At 43.4% G+C, this 19,683-nt stretch overlaps 1 protein-coding gene across 11 annotated transcripts in view; it reads left to right on the top strand.

Annotated features, from left to right (window-relative positions):
• The window catches only part of FBRSL1 (fibrosin like 1), a 510,880-nt gene that overhangs the window by 480,481 nt on the left and 10,716 nt on the right, over positions 1–19,683 (top strand). For 6 of the 11 annotated variants that reach the window (XM_025169843.2, XM_025169838.2, XM_025169871.2 and 3 more), the window contains 8 exons: positions 900–1,060; positions 4,557–4,607; positions 7,370–7,465; positions 12,955–13,026; positions 13,487–13,525; positions 15,150–15,221; positions 15,568–15,651; positions 18,176–18,308. In XM_025169843.2, the coding sequence (XP_025025611.1) occupies positions 900–1,060; positions 4,557–4,607; positions 7,370–7,465; positions 12,955–13,026; positions 13,487–13,525; positions 15,150–15,221; positions 15,568–15,651; positions 18,176–18,308 (708 nt within the window). The remainder of the gene's footprint in view (positions 1–899; positions 1,061–4,556; positions 4,608–7,369; positions 7,466–12,954; positions 13,027–13,486; positions 13,526–15,149; positions 15,222–15,567; positions 15,652–18,175; positions 18,309–19,683) is intronic. The other 5 variants (XM_025169877.2, XM_088135321.1, XM_088135320.1 and 2 more) reach the window with 3 other exon arrangements.

Here is a 19,683-nt window from a genome sequence, read left to right on the forward strand (position 1 = left end):
CCCCTTCTTCTGCCAGAACCATCAGATCTTTTTAGAAGAAATCATTGGAAAGCTGCTGGTAGCACAAATTTATTAATGTATTTATTGGGTCTACGTATCCACTTTTTGTTGCAGCCAAAGTCCCTTAACATACTGAAAACACCCATAAACAGTGCAAAACATTACAATAAATACGTAGAAACACAACAGTAAGACGCAGTTTATTACCCAAAAAAAGGCTTAGAAATAACCTCCTTGTAAGACAACTCATTTCACATAACTACTTCAACAGCGTATTTCCAGCTACATAAGAAATCTGGTTTTCAGGCTGAAAAAGTTCTGAGGAATCTAATCATTTTTCATTCATAACTTGGGAGAGAATTCTCAGAATTCTCTTTCAATGGGTCTTGTAATGTTGGCTTTGCACAGTCTGGAAAGTTTTTAAAGGGTGGGTTTCGAAAAGAGATTGAAATGCAAGGGTTTTGTGGGTGTGGGGTTTTGTTTTGTGTTTGGAAGTCCACTTCTAGAAAAAGAAATGAGAAGCAATTGCTTAGGAGTTTCTCTGGCCCATTAAGGCACAAAAAATAATATGGTTGCTGTGCTTCATGAATGTAAATTTATCTGTCGCAGGACCTAAAACCAAAAAGTCGTGAGGGACGATATAGACCTTCAAGGTCCAACCTCCCCTGTTCATTGGATGTATGAAGCACCTCCAGAAATGTTGGTGGGGTGGAAGAAAAGATGGAGACATTGTTGGGTTCCCCCCTCTCACCCCAAATTTATTCTCCTGAAAGCAAAATCAGTCATGATCCACAGGGTCTCTTGGGTTGGGAGGTGGAGGTGGGAAGGGGCTGGTTGTTGCTAACACCCCCAAATGTTTTCTACTGTGATGACTCATGGTATTCTCTCTTGTTCTTTAGATACCAGCCTGTTGATATCATTCAACCAACCAATCATGTATTGCCAGCCTCATTCGGGGATTCTGATTGGTACTTTGTCACAGGCATCTCTCTTACCTCCACCAATGAGTTCTCACGTAGAAAACCACCACAGCATAACCTGCAGAAACAGGGAATGCCAGGTGAATATTTTGACTCTTTTACTTCTACGTTTTTGTGAAACTCACAGGCTGCTGGGCCGTGGTGTCCTTTCTTTCTTTCTTTCTTTCTTTCTTTCTTTCTTTCTTTCTTTCTTTCTTTCTTTCTTTCTTTCTTTCTTTCTTTCTTTCTTTCTTTCCTTCCTTCCTTCCTTCCTTCCTTCCTTCCTTCCTTCCTTCCTTCCTTCCTTCCTTCTTTCCTTCTTTCCTTCTTTCCTTCCCATCTCTCTCTTTCCCTCTCTCTCTTTCCTTCTCCCTCCTCTTCTAGATCACAAGCTGCTCAGACAAGAACTGAACAATCGGTTTTTGATTCAGAGTGCGGACAGGACTCTGGTGCCGATGCTGAGGGCGGAGTTCCACCACCACCAACACACCCACCAACACACCCACCAGCACACATTTACTCCTTTTCCATCCAGCCTGCCCCAGATGCCGCACACTGCACCTCCCCGGGTGCGTACCCCTTCCCCCCAAATGTGTGGATAAGTAGAAACACCTCTGGCCAGCACTGAAGGATGTTCAAAATTGTTCCTCTTCTGCTAGTCCAAAGGACGCATTGTTTTAAGGCTCAGTTGCAGTCGCCGCTTTTCACTGCAAGCAAATGTGGTGTATTTTGCTCCTGCAGCTCCTCAGTGTTACCTTGACTTTATCTTTTTTTCGTGGGGGGGAAACGGGTGGTCTCAGACTTTCTGCTAAGGTCTGTTTAAAGAAGGAACTGAGTAACACGGAGCTTGGGCTTGCCACACGAGCTTGTACATTCTGCGTTTTGAGCAGCTAACGTAACTGATCCCTAGCACGTAACTGCAAAGAGGAAAGCCTCGCAGAGGCTTCACATAAATACTTATGGCAACGCGCGTGCTAATGTGTGCGAATTTTTAAGAAGCAACACAAGAATCAGAACGGGTAAAGCAAGAGGGCCGTTAATGGCAAAAGGCGTTTTGCGTGTAAGGAAAACCCACAACCCCATGGAATGTTTTTAACCCAGGACGTTACCTGTGGCCACCTTTGTTTCTCATTCGGCCTCTCATCCCATCATAATAATTCAGCTGCTGGTGAAAATATTCTTCTTTCATTGCTATCCAAGTCAGTACCACCCAGGGGTGGTAGGTTTTTCTTCCCCCCCTTGAATATTCACATTTGATTTGGGGAAGCCAAGGAACGATAAATAAGCGTCTGGGCTTTCAACACGGACCGTACTGTATAGCTGAATATTTGTTTATGGCATGGCTGAAGGACTACTTCAGGTATTTGGGTTATTTTAAAATTTCCTCCCAGAGAGGCCAGCTGGTAGATTTGTGCTGATTTTGTGGAATGCTGCCCACCCACCAGGCGCCACCCGCTTTCCTCCAAATGTCATCGCCAGATATGGACTGGTCCAAACTGTTGGCTGGAACACAGCAGCTCTTTGACATCCTGGGGCAAGCGAGGAGAAGGGAGACCTCCTCCTCCACCCCCTTGACTTTTTCATTTCACAGCAGTGCTGTTGAGTTGACTCCTTCCTCAGTCCTGTCTGTAGCAAATGCTGGGCTCGTAGCCTTTCCCACCAACGTTTGGTTTTTGATGCACGGCACCAAACAGGGTTCAGCGTTTCCCCTCCGTATTTTTTAGGTCCTTCCCTTCTGTATTTGGGGAAGAGCCAACCCGTGGGAAATGACACTTCGTCTTTTCTCTTCCTGCTGTTGTCAACCCTTTGGCGGCACTAATCCGCTTAACCAAAGAACAAAGAACGGTTTCGTCAACCCCTGGACTGCCTCCAGGTGTTTGAATGTCACCCAAAGATCTTTCTCTTTCTCCTCCTGAGAACAACAAGCTCAACATTTTCACTTGAAAGCTGGCCTGAGATTTAAGAAGTCTGTTACCTGATCCCTTTGCGCCCACCCACGCCCCGCGGATGTCAGGCGAAGAGCGTAACAACAGCTTTGCCGCACCTTCGTTGTGATGTTTGATCTCCCGTTTTCTGATATTCCACTAAATGGGTTGATTAATCCCAATGCTGGAGCGGGTGGCATTGAAACCACCAGCTGCATGTGTTTTAGTAATTTCTGGTATTTACACTGGAGGGTACATGACCCCAATAATAACTGTAATTAACACAATTGCAAATCTGCTCTCCTGTATGGCGGAGAATGCACAAGAGAACATGACAATTTGGCTGGGGGAAGGGGGGCATTTTAAAAAGATCAGTTCTTGCCATGCTAGGTCCTCCACCTGCTTAAGGCTGGAAGGGGTTAAACGTTCTTAGGGCATGATCAGAATATTAATTAGGGAGGGGGTACTTGGGTCAAACCAACAGTGTTCTGAAAAGCATGACCAGGAGTTGAATTACAGACTAAAAGTAAAGAGGGATGGAGATCCACAATGGATTGATCTGTACAAAAACTCTGATTTTTGTTACTTCCCATTTCAGAGTGGGGTTGAGCAGAATGTGGATCAATTTTTTAAAAAAGGTCAATTTGAAGGGGGTTGATTTTGAAAGATGATGAGAGCCCCTCAGGGTTCGGATTGAGGCATATTATGTGAGTAAAAGGTTGAGCTTGGATTAAATTGGGTGATTGTTCCATGTGATAGTCTTGAGGCAAACTTAGATGGAGGCATCATAGGGAGTTGAGATGGAAATAAAAGAAGACAAATTGAAAACAGCCTTTACACACTAGGATATATGAAGATGAAATACAAATTGTTGGGTAGAAAACAAGATGTTCTACACCAGCTCATAAATTGTACAGACTTTGAGGGAATCAATTGGAAAGCATGCTGATTTTTTGGGGAGAGACCTGGACGGTGAAGGTTGATGCTGCTAGTTGGTTGAGTGTGCTGCTTCATCACTGCAAATTGATTAGATTTATTATTTGATTTATATCCTACCATTACTTCAGGAACATAAGGCAGCACTCCCTTCTCCAGTTTTTCCCCACAACAATAACCCTATGAGTAAGTTGGGCTGAGAGTGAGTAACTGGCCCCAAGTCAACCTCAGAGCTTCCATGGCTAAGGGGGAATAGAACCTGGGTCTCCCCATTCCCAGTCTAGCATTTTCCCCACTACACCACATTGGCTTTTGGGCTGAGAGAGAGGGATCGGCCCAAAGTCCCTTAGAAGGCTTCCATGGCTGAAGGGGAAGTAGAACCTGGGCCTGCCTTCTCCTGAACCATTACAGCACTGTGGCTGTTGGCCAAGAGAGAGTGCCTGTCCCAAAGTCCCCCCAGGAGCTTCTGTGGCTAAGGGGGGACTAGAACCTGGGTCTCCCCACTCCTCGTCTAATACCTTCACCATTATGCCCCACTGATTTTCTAAATTAGGAGAGAAGTCATGTTTTTTTAGAAGGCGCTCTTTAAAACGCAAAGCAAAATCATAACAACCCACCGCCACCCCGTCTATGAACTACCCCAAACCATCATCAACATATGTTTGGCTATACTTCAATTGCATTCCAAGGCTTATACCAAACCAACTAATGTCTCTGCCTTTTTGTTTTCTTCTAGTTCGACAAGTATGCTCCCAAACTTGATAACCCTTACTTTCGACATTCCAACGTAAGTGCCTTTTATTCCGATTCTTAAAAACTAGAGTTTTCTCTGTACTTGATGTTTTCCTTATCTGTTTTTGATGCAGCAAGTTTCCACTGCATGGGGGGGGTTTTTAGGATTAAGAAAAACAAGAAACAAAAAAAACCTGTATTTATTTTCGTGCTTAGAGCACTATAAACTGCTCAGACAATAAAGTCATAAAACTCCTTTCGCTCTCTTGGATGTTTCCAGTTCATTCTGTCTTCTGAGGTTCTGTTTCAGATCTAATCTCCGATGTGTTTTTTTCTTGGAGGCCTTTTCTCAGCCAGGCCGTAAATCTCTCTTTCTCTAGCACTTTGGACTTCAAGTTGGGGCTCATCCAGAAATTTCCCCCCAAAATAGAAAATTAGGAAGGGTTAGAATCCTGTGATTTGGCATCTGATTTTCCATATTGAGTCGGGAAGTTCATGACCATAGTCAAGTGAGTCACTATCAAAGCGGCACTCAGAGACCTACATATTTGGGATTAAGCGAACTAAGAGCAAAAGGGAGTGTTATGTAAAGCAGAGATGGCTGACCAAGATGAGCGGAATGTGTTAGACAAGTGGAGGAGAAATTAGTATAGAGCTAGACAACCCGTGACCCATTGGCTCATCATTTCAAGATGCTTCCTTATCTAAACAGAGAAACAGAATGACGAAAGGCAAAAAAGCAGTGGAAGTGTGAGCAACTTGCAACTTGCTGCCGGGTCCCCCATTGACTTCGTTTGTGGGAATTTGGCAGAGAGTGTCAGAAATCTTCCTCTCTCCCACCCTTCACCTCTCCTCCTTCCTTCCCTCCTTCCCTTCCTCCCGCTTTCTTCCTTCTTTCCTCCTTCCCTTCCTCCCTCTTCCTCCTTCTCTTTCTCTCCTTCCTTCCCCTCTCTTTTTCCTTCCTTCCTTCCTTCCTTCCTTCCTTCCTTCCTTCCTTCCTTCCCTTCATTTCACCCTCTTTTTCCTTCCTTCCTTCCTTCCTTCCTTCCTTCCTTCCTTCCTTCCTTCCTTCCTTCCTTCCCTTCATTTCACCCTCTTTTCCTTCCTTCCTTCCTTCCTCCCTTCCTCCCTCCCTTCCTCCCTTCCTTCCTCCCTTCCTCCCTTCTTCCTTCCTTCCTTCCTTCCTCCCTTCCTTCCTTCCTTCCTTCCTTCCTTCCTTCCCTCCTTCCTTCCTTCCTTCCTTCCTTCCTTCCTTCCTTCCTTCCTTCCTTCCTGAGACATTTAGTTAAAATGAAATTGAGTTAACACAATTAAACTCTTGAGTGGCATGTTTAATCATTTCCCCCTTCTGCGACTTGGGGGAAAAAAATTAGAATTCGGTAAAATATCTGGAGGTTTCTGGGATCTTCCTGCTGAGCTCCTCTGCCCTAAGCATTTTAGACATGCCTGAAGACTTACCCACATTTTAAGGTTAATTAACGTGGTGAGTACAGAGGGCCTTTTCATCCATCATTGCAAGCCTTCACAAAGACATTAATTCCCTTTTCATTCCAAATGGCTTTTTTTGCAAGTGTATTTTTCTTCTGGTAATTGGTCTGATCTTCAGTGATATTATTATTATTATTAATAATAATAATATTAATATTAATCTTGAGGACACTGGTTGGCCAGACATGGCTGATGATTACTGGTCTGACATTGATTTATTTATATCGCTTTACTTGAATGACTTTGCCAGATGGCAACACCTGGCCAACGTTGGATGATTTTGGAAGCTAAGTAGGGTTGGCCACAGATAATCCTTGAATGGGCGACTTCCCCTCCAGGGGTCCCCAAGGCTGTAGACTAACTTTGGAGGTTGAAAAAAAAAATCACAGAGGAAGGCAATGGCCAAACACAGAAGTAAACTTCACTGCCAGTAAAACTGCACAATACCATCTCCAGGAGCTTAACCCAAGGGGATTCATCTTTTTATATCCACATGAGAGCAGCTGACTTGCAGAGAACTTGGCTCTGAAAGTCCTTAAAAACAGACATGCCTTTCCAGATCCTTTTAACCTAATGGGCATCTTCAGCCTCTCAGCCTAGTAAAGGAAGCACAGGTAGGTGGTAGAACGTCCTGCCTTCCTCGTCCTGCCAGTTGGTTTCTCTGGTTGCTGCATCACCAACAGCGTTTAAGGAACCAAGATGTGGTTAGCTAAAAGCGTGTGCATCTTGGCTGGCACTGTAACTGGGAGGGTAGCTGAAGATTAAAGTGGAGAGGCTTGTGAGGGCCAACCACAAAAGAAAGGCGATCCAATGAAATTATCTTTGTTTATGTCAAAAGACCTTGGTGGTGCGTAACTGCTGTTTCAGTAGAAAGAGGGAGGGAGGGAGGGAGGGAGGGAGGGAGGGAGGAAGGAAGGAAGGAAGGAAGGAAGGAAGGAAGGAAGGAAGGAAGGAAGGAAGGAAGGAAGGAAGGAAGGAAGGAAGGAAGGAAGGAAGGAAGGAAGGAAATCACATAACTCTATTCCTTCAAGGCTGGCCACTTGATCTTAAAGCTGGCTATAAGGAAAACGTGAGCCTATTTAAAAATGCCCCAAATCTCAGCCTTTTAACACCCTAGAATTTAAGAGAGACCATCTTGCTGTAGATATTACTTTATCTTTAATTTGGTGAAAAATGAGCTCTAGGAAGTACAGTAGAAATATGCCTCGTAAATCTTGCCTTTGGGCGAGGGTTTGGGTTGTCATTTCTGAAAAATTAAAAGTTGCACCAGATGTGTTGCACCCTTCTATTATCCATCTGTAACGCAAATTTTCTCTTTTTTCCCCCCAGTTCTTTCCAAGTTACCCCCCAACAGTGCCAGGAATGCCTTCAATGCTCCCACATCCAGGTCCTTTTGGGTCCCTTCAGGGAGCTTTTCAACCGAAGGTAAACATTGATTGGGATCCCCTTTCTCATTGGTTTTATTTTTTGTTCTTTATCCAAACAAACTGTGGCAGAGTTTTGACTGGCATGTCCAGAAGTGGCTGTAAAAAATACATACGTGTGTTTTCCTGAATCAAACATCATTTTCAGAAGGGGCTTCTCTGTGCCTTGGGTTGCCCTGCGCTGCTGACAAGTGTGTTTCTGTACATAACATGGAGACGGGTTTTGTTTTATCCATTTTGGTCTGGTTTGCACAAGATGCTAAGCCAAAAGAGTGGATTTCCTCTTCATATTAAATCAAAACCCAACAAATTCCATTATTGCATATGAACCAAATGAACAGGCAGATATTTAGCCAAATCCTGATTTGTTTTGTTTTCCATTTCCGCCAAAAGCTACAGGAAAAATGGGTGGAGCATAAAAACAAACTGGGAAGAGGCCAGGAGAGAGGGGGAGATGAGGAGAGGAGAGGAGAAGAGAGGAGAGGAGAGGAGAGGAGAGGAGAGGAGAGGAGAGGAGAGGAGAGGAGAGGAGAGGAGAGGAGAGGTGAGGAGAGGAGAGGAGAAGGAAGGAAGGAAGGAAGGAAGGAAGGAAGGAAGGAAGGAAGGAAGGAAGGAAGGAGGGAGGGAGGGAGGGAGGGAGGGAGGGAGGGAGGGAGGGAGGGAGGGAGGAGATTCTGAATGCATGTGGCCGGAGTCTTAATGAGCCGAGGGTTTTTGCACAGAGGCCAAGCCTATGGCGGTTCTCAAGTCAGCCATTAAATTGATGGCTGCAGTGAAACTGACCCAAAACACAAGGCCATCTGTGAAACTGATTAGTTAAGCAGCAGCCTGTTTCCCATTAACCCTTCTCTCTCTCTCTCTCTCTCTCTCTCTCTCTCTCTCTCTCTCTCTCTTTTAAAATAATTTTATTAAAAGTTTTAAAAGTGAAGGTAAAAACTAATACAAACTAATATAAAGTAAGGAAGAAAAAAGAAAAATCAAAGAAAAAGCTAAAAGTGCAGATAAGAAAGAAAAAGAAAAAAGATACAAAGCAGTGGCTTCTGATCGTCTTTACAGCAGCGATAAGTGCAATTATAAATTTACCTCTTTCTCTAAAGTTACATCATGACCCTCTTTTCTTCTATAATCAACCCTGTCTAATCATCAAAACCATAAATCACAAGTTCATTTTTTTCCTGTTCTACGCATAAAGTTCATAAGGGGTCCCATTAACCCTTCTCCAACCGCTAGGTCACTCTGGCAAAAGTCGGGAAGGCAGCCCTATTTGGTGGAAGTACTGCGTAAACTCGCTGTGTGGTTTCGCTTGGTTTCTTCTTCTTGAAAAAGAGTTCTGAGTTTAACCAACCAGCCAAGTCATCACAAGCCCAGTGATTTCAGGACTTAACCTTTCCAACAAATGGACTCCTTTCCCTATTTCTTTCCCTTGAATCAAGCAGCTGGCTGAGTCCCTGGTCCTTCCATACCTATGAGCGAAACTGATTCGTTCATTCGTTCGTTCATTCAGTTTATACACACCCAACTCCCAACAACTCTGGGCGGTTGACAAGGAACATTAACAACTATAAGACAATCCAACGAATACAGCAATAAAAGAAGAAGCTAAGAGGGCAGCAACAAATGAACTCTTTGAAAGGGGCCACATCCATCTTAGCCAAAGGCTTGTATACACTCTTATATACTATTTACCTGAGACAAGGGTTGGACTGGCACACGTTCTCCAGAGGATCAACCACCAAGCATGTTGGTCCCAGCTAAAGATCCAGGGTGTGTGTGTGTGTGTGTAAATAAAATTTGTACTGAAAATTTTTACATGAATAAAACTAACATGAAAAAATATAAAGCAGGAAGTTAAGGAAGAAAAAAAAGTGTGGGGAAAGATTAAAGAAAAAGCGTAGGACTAAAGGTCCAGGTTTGACACATTCCAGTGTCGGCCAAAGAAATTCTCACTCAGCTGAAATCGCCTAGAAGCTGTGTAGGATTCCAGCTGATCCATAAATGCAAGGCAGAGACCGTGGGTTTCACATATGCCATGTAACAATTTGCTTACCATGGTTTATTGTGGATGCACACAACAGTCAATAAATCAGGGTTTAACAGACAACAATGGTTTGGCCCAAACAACATGGTTGTGATTGACTTTATGCCATCGAGTCAGCTTCAGCTTTCAGTGACCACAAAGATAGACCTTCTCCAGGATGAAAACAACACACTAAGCCTAATGTGTGAACTCAGATCACTGATACTTCTTTTTCTGGGTTCAGCTTGTGCAGAAGATACATCATACCAAACGGGTTAGTAACAACCCATGAATCTTCCGCACTGAAAATTCCCATCCTCATTCTCAGAGCATTCTGCTACATTTGGCAGAACTGGGAGAATCTGGCCGCACCTAAATTATCTTTAACTTGCTGCGATCATGATTAATCTCCCTGGAAGAGAGACAGAATGCAAATCTTTCGAGCAGAACAAAACTCTGCACAAATCATTCTAACCTTTCTTCTGCTCAAACTTGCCTCTTCCTCCCATGTGGCCGCTGCCTTAACCTCTAGATCATCATGACAGACATGTCCGGGGGCTGACCGTGGCGTAATGAATTCTGTCTTCCTTGCCCTCTGAAGCAAAGAGTTTGTTTTTGTTTCCCTCTTCTGGTGTCACTTCCCCAAGGCCTCGTATGTAAGTCCTTGCCACATGATCCCAACTTGACTGCAAACTTCTTAGTTACTTTCCCAAAGGCCATTTCTCATGAGCTAAGAACTTGGAAAGGTCAAAAGTATTCAATTTGCTCTGCAGAAGGAAGCTTTTCCATCTGTCTTCAGGGGAATGAAGGACCAGAGGGCACTGTTATCATTCACACTATTAATGTAATGTGACCTTAAAATGCATCACAGCTGTTATTTTACCTCCTTATCCATCAGTTTAGAAAAGGGCCTGATAATTCTGCTCAGAGATGGAGGCTGAGGGTCTGTTCCACACCCACAACTCAGGATACTTCATCGTTCTCTCTTCCCTTCCTTCCTATTTTTAAAACAATCCTTGGTGGGTCATATTTGACCTGTCTCATGTTCACAGGCCTCTCCAAAAGCCTCCTTCTTTGAAAACTGACAGTGTTTTGGCTTGTGTTGCAGGTTTAATGTCTAGCTAGGGAATTAGTTAAACTTACTGCACTCATCTTGGAGGAAAACAGGTGCCGGGCCATTGCATGGAAGAGCTAATGGTCCTCATTCCATTCCAAAAAGCAAGCATTGGATTCCAGCGACTGCTGGCCTCAGGGACAAACTCAGGGCTGGGTTAACCATTGAAATCATTCAACAAGGCAGTCCCACATATGAAACTCAGTGAGGAGGAAGGTGGAGGTAACCTTGATGGATGAATGCAGGAACTGTTAATAGAGGAGAAGCTTAGACCTGGGGAAGAAAAGGGTGTGAGAAAGAAATTTAAAACAACCACGTCCAGATTCTGCTTGGTATAAGAAGAGGTGACGGGAAATTCAGGCAAGCGTTCCAGCTTCTGTTGTTATACCTTATAAGATTAAAGTAGCATTCCTGGAAGCCTTGCTGTGTCTACTTCCTGACCTAGCCTACTTCGATGGGCTGACACACTCAGTCAATACAACTTTGCCAGTCATCCTAGCTACTACATTTTATCATTTCTGAGCCACTACCGAAAGCCCAGTTTCTCCCCCAGTTGTCATTTTTTTTTAGCAAACTCTTAAAACATGCATGTTTCAATAAATAAATAAAAATGTTCAATAAGCTTTTAAAACAAGAAAGTATGATGCAGTACTGTATGTAGTGATATATAGTATATAGTAATTAAAAAAGGAAGCAGAGGAGAACTTGGAGACAGAGTCCCTCTGTCCATTTAACTTCTGCTAGAAGGAATTAAATGTCTCAGGAGCTGGCTGCATTTAGCTGACCTGGCCTGATCTCAGAAGTGTTAAGCAGATCAAACCTGAGTCCTTGGTTAGCATCTTCCAGGGAACACTAAGGCTGCAGGCTAGACTGAGATGTTGGGGGGGGGGGGGGAATCCTGGATGAAGGAAAGGATAAACCTGTTTTGTATTGCTGCCAAGAAAATGTCCCCATGAAATCAGCCAGAGTTGCAATGAAAAGGAATTAATATAATTAATTAATTAATTGATTGATTAAAAGAAATTCACCTGGATCCGCATGGTGTACATTTATATTCTAATAAAGCAAAAGTCCCTTTTAAAAAGGAGAATGGAAGAGGCACAGTGCATGGGTAAAAAGCGACATCAGAAGATCTCCCACCAGGCTCCCTTGAACAATGCAAAAACATTTTTCGCTTCAGATATTCCAGAAAATTTAGGACATGCCAGTGACTGGCTGCAGAATGAACTCTATCTCATTACAACACTGCATTATCTTTTCAGTTAGCCAAGTTGTTTTACATAACACTACCAACAGATGATCTCCTTTATGTTCTCAAGACCTGGTAGAGCAGATTATTGAAAACTAAACAGATGTGGTGGGTAAATGGAGCCCCAGCAGTAACATTGTTCCATATCTGGATTGTAACGCAGGATGTTGAGCGGGGCAGGGCTCCTTCCTTTCCACATCCTCTTATACCAGATGTGTCTTGCCCCACCCCAAAGTGTTCTGATGCTGTTGGCTGTTATTCTCTGTTGACTGTCAGGGAGAGAGTTTTCATTTTGGATTCCCTGACCGTTACATCCATGTGGAGTTCTTAGTGCTCTCTGAGCTTGGTGGTTTGCTTGCAAACATTTCATTACCTGACTAGGTAACATCATCAGTGCTTGGAGCTGATGTTGATTGGAATACCAAGGACTCTACAGTTCAACCCTGAGCTACATATATTCTCTTCTATTGGAGTTACATCCATATTTTCTGTACTTAATAAAGAGGGATTGGCTCTACAGGAGGAAGCTTTGCCTCCCTGCAAAAAGAACATTTGAGGGTTAGGACCTAGTTTGAGCCACTGTCAACCCCATCACCACCATCTCTGCCAATGCCCCTTAACAGTCCTTTACAGAGCTCTGCAGCTAACTGCATACTTCTTACCAGTTCTCAACAACAGACAGCCAATATTTGGCTGTATGATGGTGTCATGGAGAATGCAATGGGTTCCTTAGCCTGAGATGATTCTCAAAAATGCAAACCCCATTTTCCAAATACGGGCCATTCATATGCAGATATCCACAAACAAAGCCAGCAGATGCTGGATGTTTTGTTCCTGGTTATCCCTTAACGTTTCCAAGAGCATTTGGACTTTTAGACCCCACCGAAAAACCCCACAAAGATTCCTCCTCCTTAGATGGTCGTAGCTCAGGTTCTTCCTGCCCATATAATGAACTTCATGGCAGCATTGTAGTAACCTAGTCCATCAGTAACCCTTCTGAATGTATTGTTCAGTATCGTCAAATAATTGTTCCTGTTTGCTAGGGTCAGATCAAAGCATTGCTGGAACAGTAAAGCATAACTCACCAGCTCTTTCATTTTCTCCTTCTAGACTTCAAATCCAATTGATGTGGCCAGCAGGCCTGGCACAGTGCACCATACGCTTCTGCAGAAGACACCAGGGGTAAGTCCCAAGTCCAGTGTGTTTCTTCTCCTGTTTTGGGCTGATGTGTGCTAAAAGTTAACCCGCAGGCGATGATTTTTCATTTTGGCCATGGTTTGCAACAGAAAAAAATATATATATCATGTTTTCCAGCCCCACCATCCTTCTTTCAGAAACAAGTATCAAAATTAGGGAGATGTTAATTACGTTATCTGAAAAAAGAAGAGAGGAAAATTAGATGATTTTTTAGCAGGTCTGAATTCTGAGTTACTGAATGGACTGAAATAAAGGGGTTGCATGCTTAAAATACTTCATGTGTTTTCTAATTATGTTCTTGCACTGAAATAAGTGGGACGCCCTTTTCCTGCTCAGTTCTACTCATTTACTGGCATCCTCCCCCCCCCCGAATTAAAATCCTTTTTTCCCATGTATCATCCAGGTTTCATAAAAGTTTGATTTGTTTTTTCCATATTTTTCTTAGGTGGCTGACCCCTATCGGGCTCCTGTACGAGTAAGTAAGGTTTGTCAGGGTTTTTTTTCCAATCTACTTTTTATTTTTAAAATTGGAGGAAAAAAATGAGGAAATGGGTAAAAACTATTCATAATGCTTTAAAAAAAAAATTAGAGGTTGCAGCAGGTGCAGTGTCTAGCTGACCTTGGTTGATTTTGAAAAGAGCTAAACAAGGTCAGATCTAGTTGGTAGTTTGATGGGAATGTAGATTACATTTGGAAGTCCAAAAAAAAAAAAAAAATCCAAAAGAAAGTACTAGTTAGATTCCAGGCTGACCTTTTTCTTTTTTTCCAGTAAACTCAAATTCTGCATCAAAGCAAGATTACGTTATTGGCATACGTGTTGCAAATGAAGCAGTTACACAATTGTGCAAATTTGCATGGTAGCAAATCACACCCATTTCTCAGAGCCAGTAGCCCAGAAGTTTCCGATTTGCATGCAAAAAATGGAAATTCAGTGCTCGGGCAGCCCTCTTGGATTGCCAAAAGCATAAAAGGTTTTCTGGCTTACCTACTTCGTGTGTTTATTTTATGAATTCAAGGGGCTGATGGGCCAATAGCTATGAAACATGGTGGCTGCAGGAAACATCCATCTTTTGAGAAAGTGCGCTATTGAATGCTAATGTTGGTGAGAATACAACAGCAAGAAAAGATGCCTCCAGGCCTTGTTTTAGTGTGCTTCTTGGAGGCATCACCATAAGAAAGTGCTACAGAATGTACAGATTTTTTTTCTGGAATGAAAATTGTACTTCACCTTTCAGTGGGATGCTGAAGACCACACCAATAAGTAGAATGGGTCCAGGAAAAAAAAAGGAAAACATACTTCATTTCTTGAAATGAAGAAATGAACGTTTCTATATGAATTATTCACAGTTCCGCATTTAGTATTTCTCCCCTTATTAAAAACTCTGAATTCCTCATAACTTTTTGAACCTAAAGCTTTCAAGGAGCCACTGTTCCCCAAAAGGTCTCAGGTTATGAACATCTGTCGAGCTTCATCAAGAGGTTTTTGGCCTGATTCAGCTCTTATTTATCTGTCCTTCTCCTTCTCCACTTGATGTTCAGAAGCTTTTGACAGTCAGTCGCAGGATCAGACCTAGCAGGAGAAAACCTTTGGGCCTGTCTCCTTAGCAAATTTGCCTACCAGACAAAGCATGCCATAGTTTGGGATGATCTAGATCAGCTTTTTTCAAACTTGGCAACCTTAAGATGTGTGTACTTCAACTCCCAGAATTGCTCCCAGCATGCTGGCTGGGACTTTTCTATTCTTACACTTACCTGAAAAACAAACATGAAGGAGTTTCAGAGCAAAGTCAGGACATAGTCTGGCCCTGTTGAAGCAAGCCTGTAAAAACAAAGCTAGATCAGTGTTTAGAGCCCAGGTCCTGGATGAGAATGGGTAGCTAGATCCCTTGGCTGCTTCGCTTCTTTAATTGATTGTTGATTTTCTCCAGAGTTTCTTTGGGACGATACATATTCTGTGTTTTTACAGTGTTTGATCATTGCATTTTGTAAGAGTCGTACAGATTGGGGCAGCCTATAAATCAAAGAAACAGTTGGACGGTTGCGCAAAGGAGGGAGTGGTTGACACCATGGCTGCTTAAAATTGAATCCCGGCCCTTGTTTCGTTGCAGAAGCCTGGGAAGTGGTGTGCTGTCCATGTGCAGATTGCTTGGCAAATCTACCATCACCAGCAGAAGATAAAGGTAATCGAGCACATTTATTCAGGAACGAGCGGTCTTTTCTTCTGGCTTTGAGGCTTATGTTCCCTCCGTCACCACCCCGATTAACAAAGAAGGTTCATTTCTCATGGTGTTGCTTTCCTCTAAAGTGCAGAATTAATTAAGCCTTTCTATCTTTCAACATCTACCCTAGAAATCTAAATGGCTGTGTGTTCTCTGGTGGGGCAGGGCGTCTTGGTAGCAAAACGAATCCCAGGTATTAACAATGCAACCCAGAGGAGAAGATCAGAGATGGAAGGCTGGGCGGTGCTTGGGTCGGGCGGGGTCCTACAAAGCACGCGTGTTTAATATCATTTCCCTTCTGTACTAGTACCTCCTGTGGAATATGGAGTGTTATCCTGTTCAGAGTGAAATGAGCGATACGGTGAAGGACATTTTACAAAACATAGAGCAGGCGAGTAGAATGTCAGTCCTGATGTCAGAGGCGCTCGGGGGCGTTCGGCGGTATTGTGTGGATGGTGGGAGGGGAACGGAGGGGAAGTGTGGAACTGGAGAAGTAAAAATGTTAGTTATGGCCGGTGTCCCACACCCTAGTGATTTCACCAATACCCATGTAGGAAGAATCCAGAGACTGCCATCTTCAGCTCAGTGAAGTCTTGAGTCATCTTCCCCAAGTCCGTAGGTCTGTTTTACCTGAGGGTGTTATTGAGGCTAACAGAAAATTCCAGGAAGGACCCAAAGCATTTGAGCTAGAAAACTTTGCTAGGTGCACAGATTAACATGCTTAGAGATTGGAAAGCATCCTTACCATATGATAGAATTATAGGTTGGAGAAGATTTGGAGCGAGGTGTGGAGGGACTTAGTGGTGGCATCTCCAAAGTTTAGATATCTCTCCTCGGGAGAGAATGCTTTCAGTGGGGAGGGAGAAATTTAAAAAAATAAAACACATCTACCACCAAAAATACCTATGCTTCAGAATCTTAGCACCAACCACAGAAGCAAACGTTTAACACCCTGTGGTTGGTTACTTTCTGTAGAAGTAGCTTGGTATTAGTTGGACAACGCCCAGAGGGTTTGTGAAGATGGTGGTTGCAGAACCACAGCCTTCTAAATTACTTAAATAAGAGCAGGTTGATAGTGAAGGAAGTTGCTTTTACACCCTCCTCCCTACTCTCATCACCACAACCCCTTTGTGTTTTGTTCATTGATTCATTCCCATTATAGCTATGCCATAGCTGAGTAACTACAGGCGGGGCGGGGGAGAGAAGCAGGAAATGGGTTCAGTCTACTTCATATTGAATCAGTAGAAGTATTCCTCTGATTTTCATGGAACTATGTTGCCCACGTGGAGAGATTTAGCGAGTGATCCTTTGATCTTTGAAGTGGAAGCAGTTTGAGAAGGAGACATACCCTTTCGTAAGAATGATGAAGGATTGACATGGCTCAGTTTGGCTTTTTTAACAATCTTCCACATGACAGTACTGCTGGTGCCAGTTTTCCAGACTTCCTCATTAAGGCACGCCAGGTTTTAAGCCCAGTGGTAATCAAGGAGATTTTGTAACCAACATGCACATCACCCAAGCCATTCCCCTGTCAGAGCAGGGCTATGCTTGAGTAAGATTCAACAATTCAACAGATTGTGAAACTTCCTTGCCAGCTCTCAGGTGTCTCTTCCATGGCAGTTATCCTGCTTTTATGCAGAAGATATTAGAGCTTTCCTTTGTTCTAGGTGTACATTAAGCTATGTAGTAGATGCAGAAGCAGGAACCAGTAAAATACAATATTCTTACTCTAAGGAAACAGGGATAATCTGCTTGTGATGACATCTCATCATGCATTTTGCTTTTCTATTCATTGACAGAGGACAAGGGGGAAGAGGAGAAAATGTTGGGAATCCACTTTTTGGAAGCAACCCTAAACTCAGACTTTTTTATCTATTTATGGCATTTATTTATATTTACCACCTCAATCCGGAGTCTAGATGGGATGATGATGATGATGATGATGATGATGATGATGATGATGATGATGATGATGATGATGATGATGGAATACAAGCAATATATAATCATAATACAACCAAAACTTGCACTGAGGGCCCCAGAATTGGTCCTGAAACACTCTCTAGAAAAGCTAGGTTTTGCCAGCTTTCTTGAAGGCCATAAGAGTCTTGCCAGGTGTATGACTTGTGGTGCTAGTTCTGTCCTTTGCAGCTTTAGAAGACACATAGGCCTTCTGTGGGCCATTCATAGCTGTCATCCTTTGGGAGAAACCATCATGCTTAACCACGAGCTGAATCTTTTCCAAAGAAGCAGGCCCTGTTGCTTTCTACTCCCTTCCCCAATAGCAAGTGTAGGGGAGCGGCACTTTTCCAATCTTCTCAAGCCCCTTGAAATCAAGAAGGAATCTCTTTCCTCACCTTCTTCCTTTTCCATGCGTCTTTCATTTTGCACTTATTTTTGTACAGGTAAAGACAAGCTCTTTGAACCCCTCTCTGTCTTTCTTTCTCCCTCTCAACCGAGACAACCAAGTACATGATGCTGATCACCCAACCCTTTGAAGATTGGTTCTGCCAGTTGCACTTGGAACATTTCTTAAGAGACTGAGGTTGCAGAACCATCCAAGGGTGCCTGACCCACTCAGCAGATCCTGGTGCATTCTCCTACAGGGTTAACCCCCCACCCCACCCCAAATCCCCCAGGGTAGAGAGCTCCTTTCAGACTTTTGTTGTTGTTGTTGAGGAAGCAGGCAGGGTGAGAAACTGTAGCATGAAAGAGCCTCACGGAGGCAGATGGCATAACGTGACTTGCAGGATGCAACCACAGATGTGGCCGCTAGTCTGGCCTATTCTCTGTGGTGATGGCAAAGCAGGCGTGAAGCATCAGACCTTTGCTGGGAGCTCCTTCCCCCTCCTGCTCCGCTAGGAAAGGGAAATGGAAATGTATAATGAGGTTTTCCTTTTTCTCTCTCTTGACAGCAAATGCAGCTGGATCCCCACAAGCTAGAAATAGGTGGAAAACTTGACCTCTTCAGCAGACCACCCGCTCCTGGAGTCTTTCCTGGTTTCCATTATTCTCAAGATCTTGCACGGCCCCTCTTCTCCAGCACAGGTGAGGAAAAATCCCGTTTATACACATGTGTCCTAACCTCCTTCCTTTTCTTGATTGATTTATCATTACTAAGTAAACATCCCCAGTCTCGATGTTTGAGAATACTGTCAGAAAGATTTCTTTTTCTGAAACTATTGGATTGTCTTGGTCAAAAGAGCATTTCACTCAAGGATTTGGGAATGCCACACTTCAAGTGATATACAGTATTTGTACACCCACACATGAATTATCTGTTGATTTATTCATTTGATCTGCCCTCTGCCACAACCAGATGACTCTCAGGGGCTTACAGATTTATCCAATACCTTAAAGAGTCCACCATATAATGAATAAAGAGGCAAGGATAACAAAATGCATAAAAAGCAAGAAATAGAGTGGCAATCAGAAATGGCAATCAGAAATCAAATGCCTCTGTAAACAGTTCTGTCTTGAGCAACATATGAAATGCTAGTAAAGGGAGGCGGGTGATTGTGTCTCAAGGGGAGGTATTCCACAGGGCAGATATAGCACCCAAGACATGGCATCTGTGAGCCTCCACCCTCTCTATTCTGTGAAAGTGGGGGACCCCTAGCAGGTTCTCCTGGAACATCTGATTTGGGCAGCTCTAAACTGGTCAGAGAAGGCAATCCTGCCAGCACTCTGATGCCAAACGTGTATGGCTTTCAAGGTCAAAATCAAGACTTTGAGTTGCACTCAGAAGCTAGTAGGGAGCTGGTGCAGGGCCTAAAGTAGAGGTGTCACATACTCACATCAGAGATCACCCACCGACAGCTGGGCTTCTGGTTCCTGAACCAGTTGAAGCATCTGGAGGGTCTTCAAGGGCATCCTCATGTGCAGCACATTGCAAAGGTCCAGATGATGCTGGTGAGAGCATGAGGTACCACCTGACGACTGGAATCAGCATGCAGAGCTTGTACGAGTGAAAATTTGGCTGGGTTTGGAATCCCATAGAAGAATTGCATTTTAAATAGGTTTGTTCCCTCATTCCTATCCCCATGAAATTGGTACAATAAGTGATTTTGTTATAGTTTAAGAATAAATTTCATAAAGTGGCAGTTCTAAATGCACCTATTAAGAGCAGACACCATTACAGGCAGTGGAACATAAGAGTTCTGACTTTACATTTGTGGTGCGCAAAAGACAAATTTTGGAGACTTTTGCTTCACCCCCTGCTAAAAGCCCTGCGGATTCTATTCTGTTCTAAAAAAAAGTGCCCTGGCTCCTGCAGGAAACAGATACAGCATCTTTAATGAGTCTTGGGCCAGTGCGTTCCTGATGCTCCAAAATACCTTTCCAGAATCAAATCCAAAGCCTCGCGTGGCTTATAAATAATTCCTTTCCATCTGTGAATACACCGAGCCATCGGGCAGTAAAT

Source organism: Python bivittatus, unplaced genomic scaffold (genome assembly GCF_059951505.1).
Source record: "Python bivittatus isolate LINGU-HERP-01145 unplaced genomic scaffold, Pbiv_v1 ctg000100_np1212, whole genome shotgun sequence".
Taxonomy (NCBI): Eukaryota; Metazoa; Chordata; class Lepidosauria; order Squamata; family Pythonidae; genus Python; species Python bivittatus.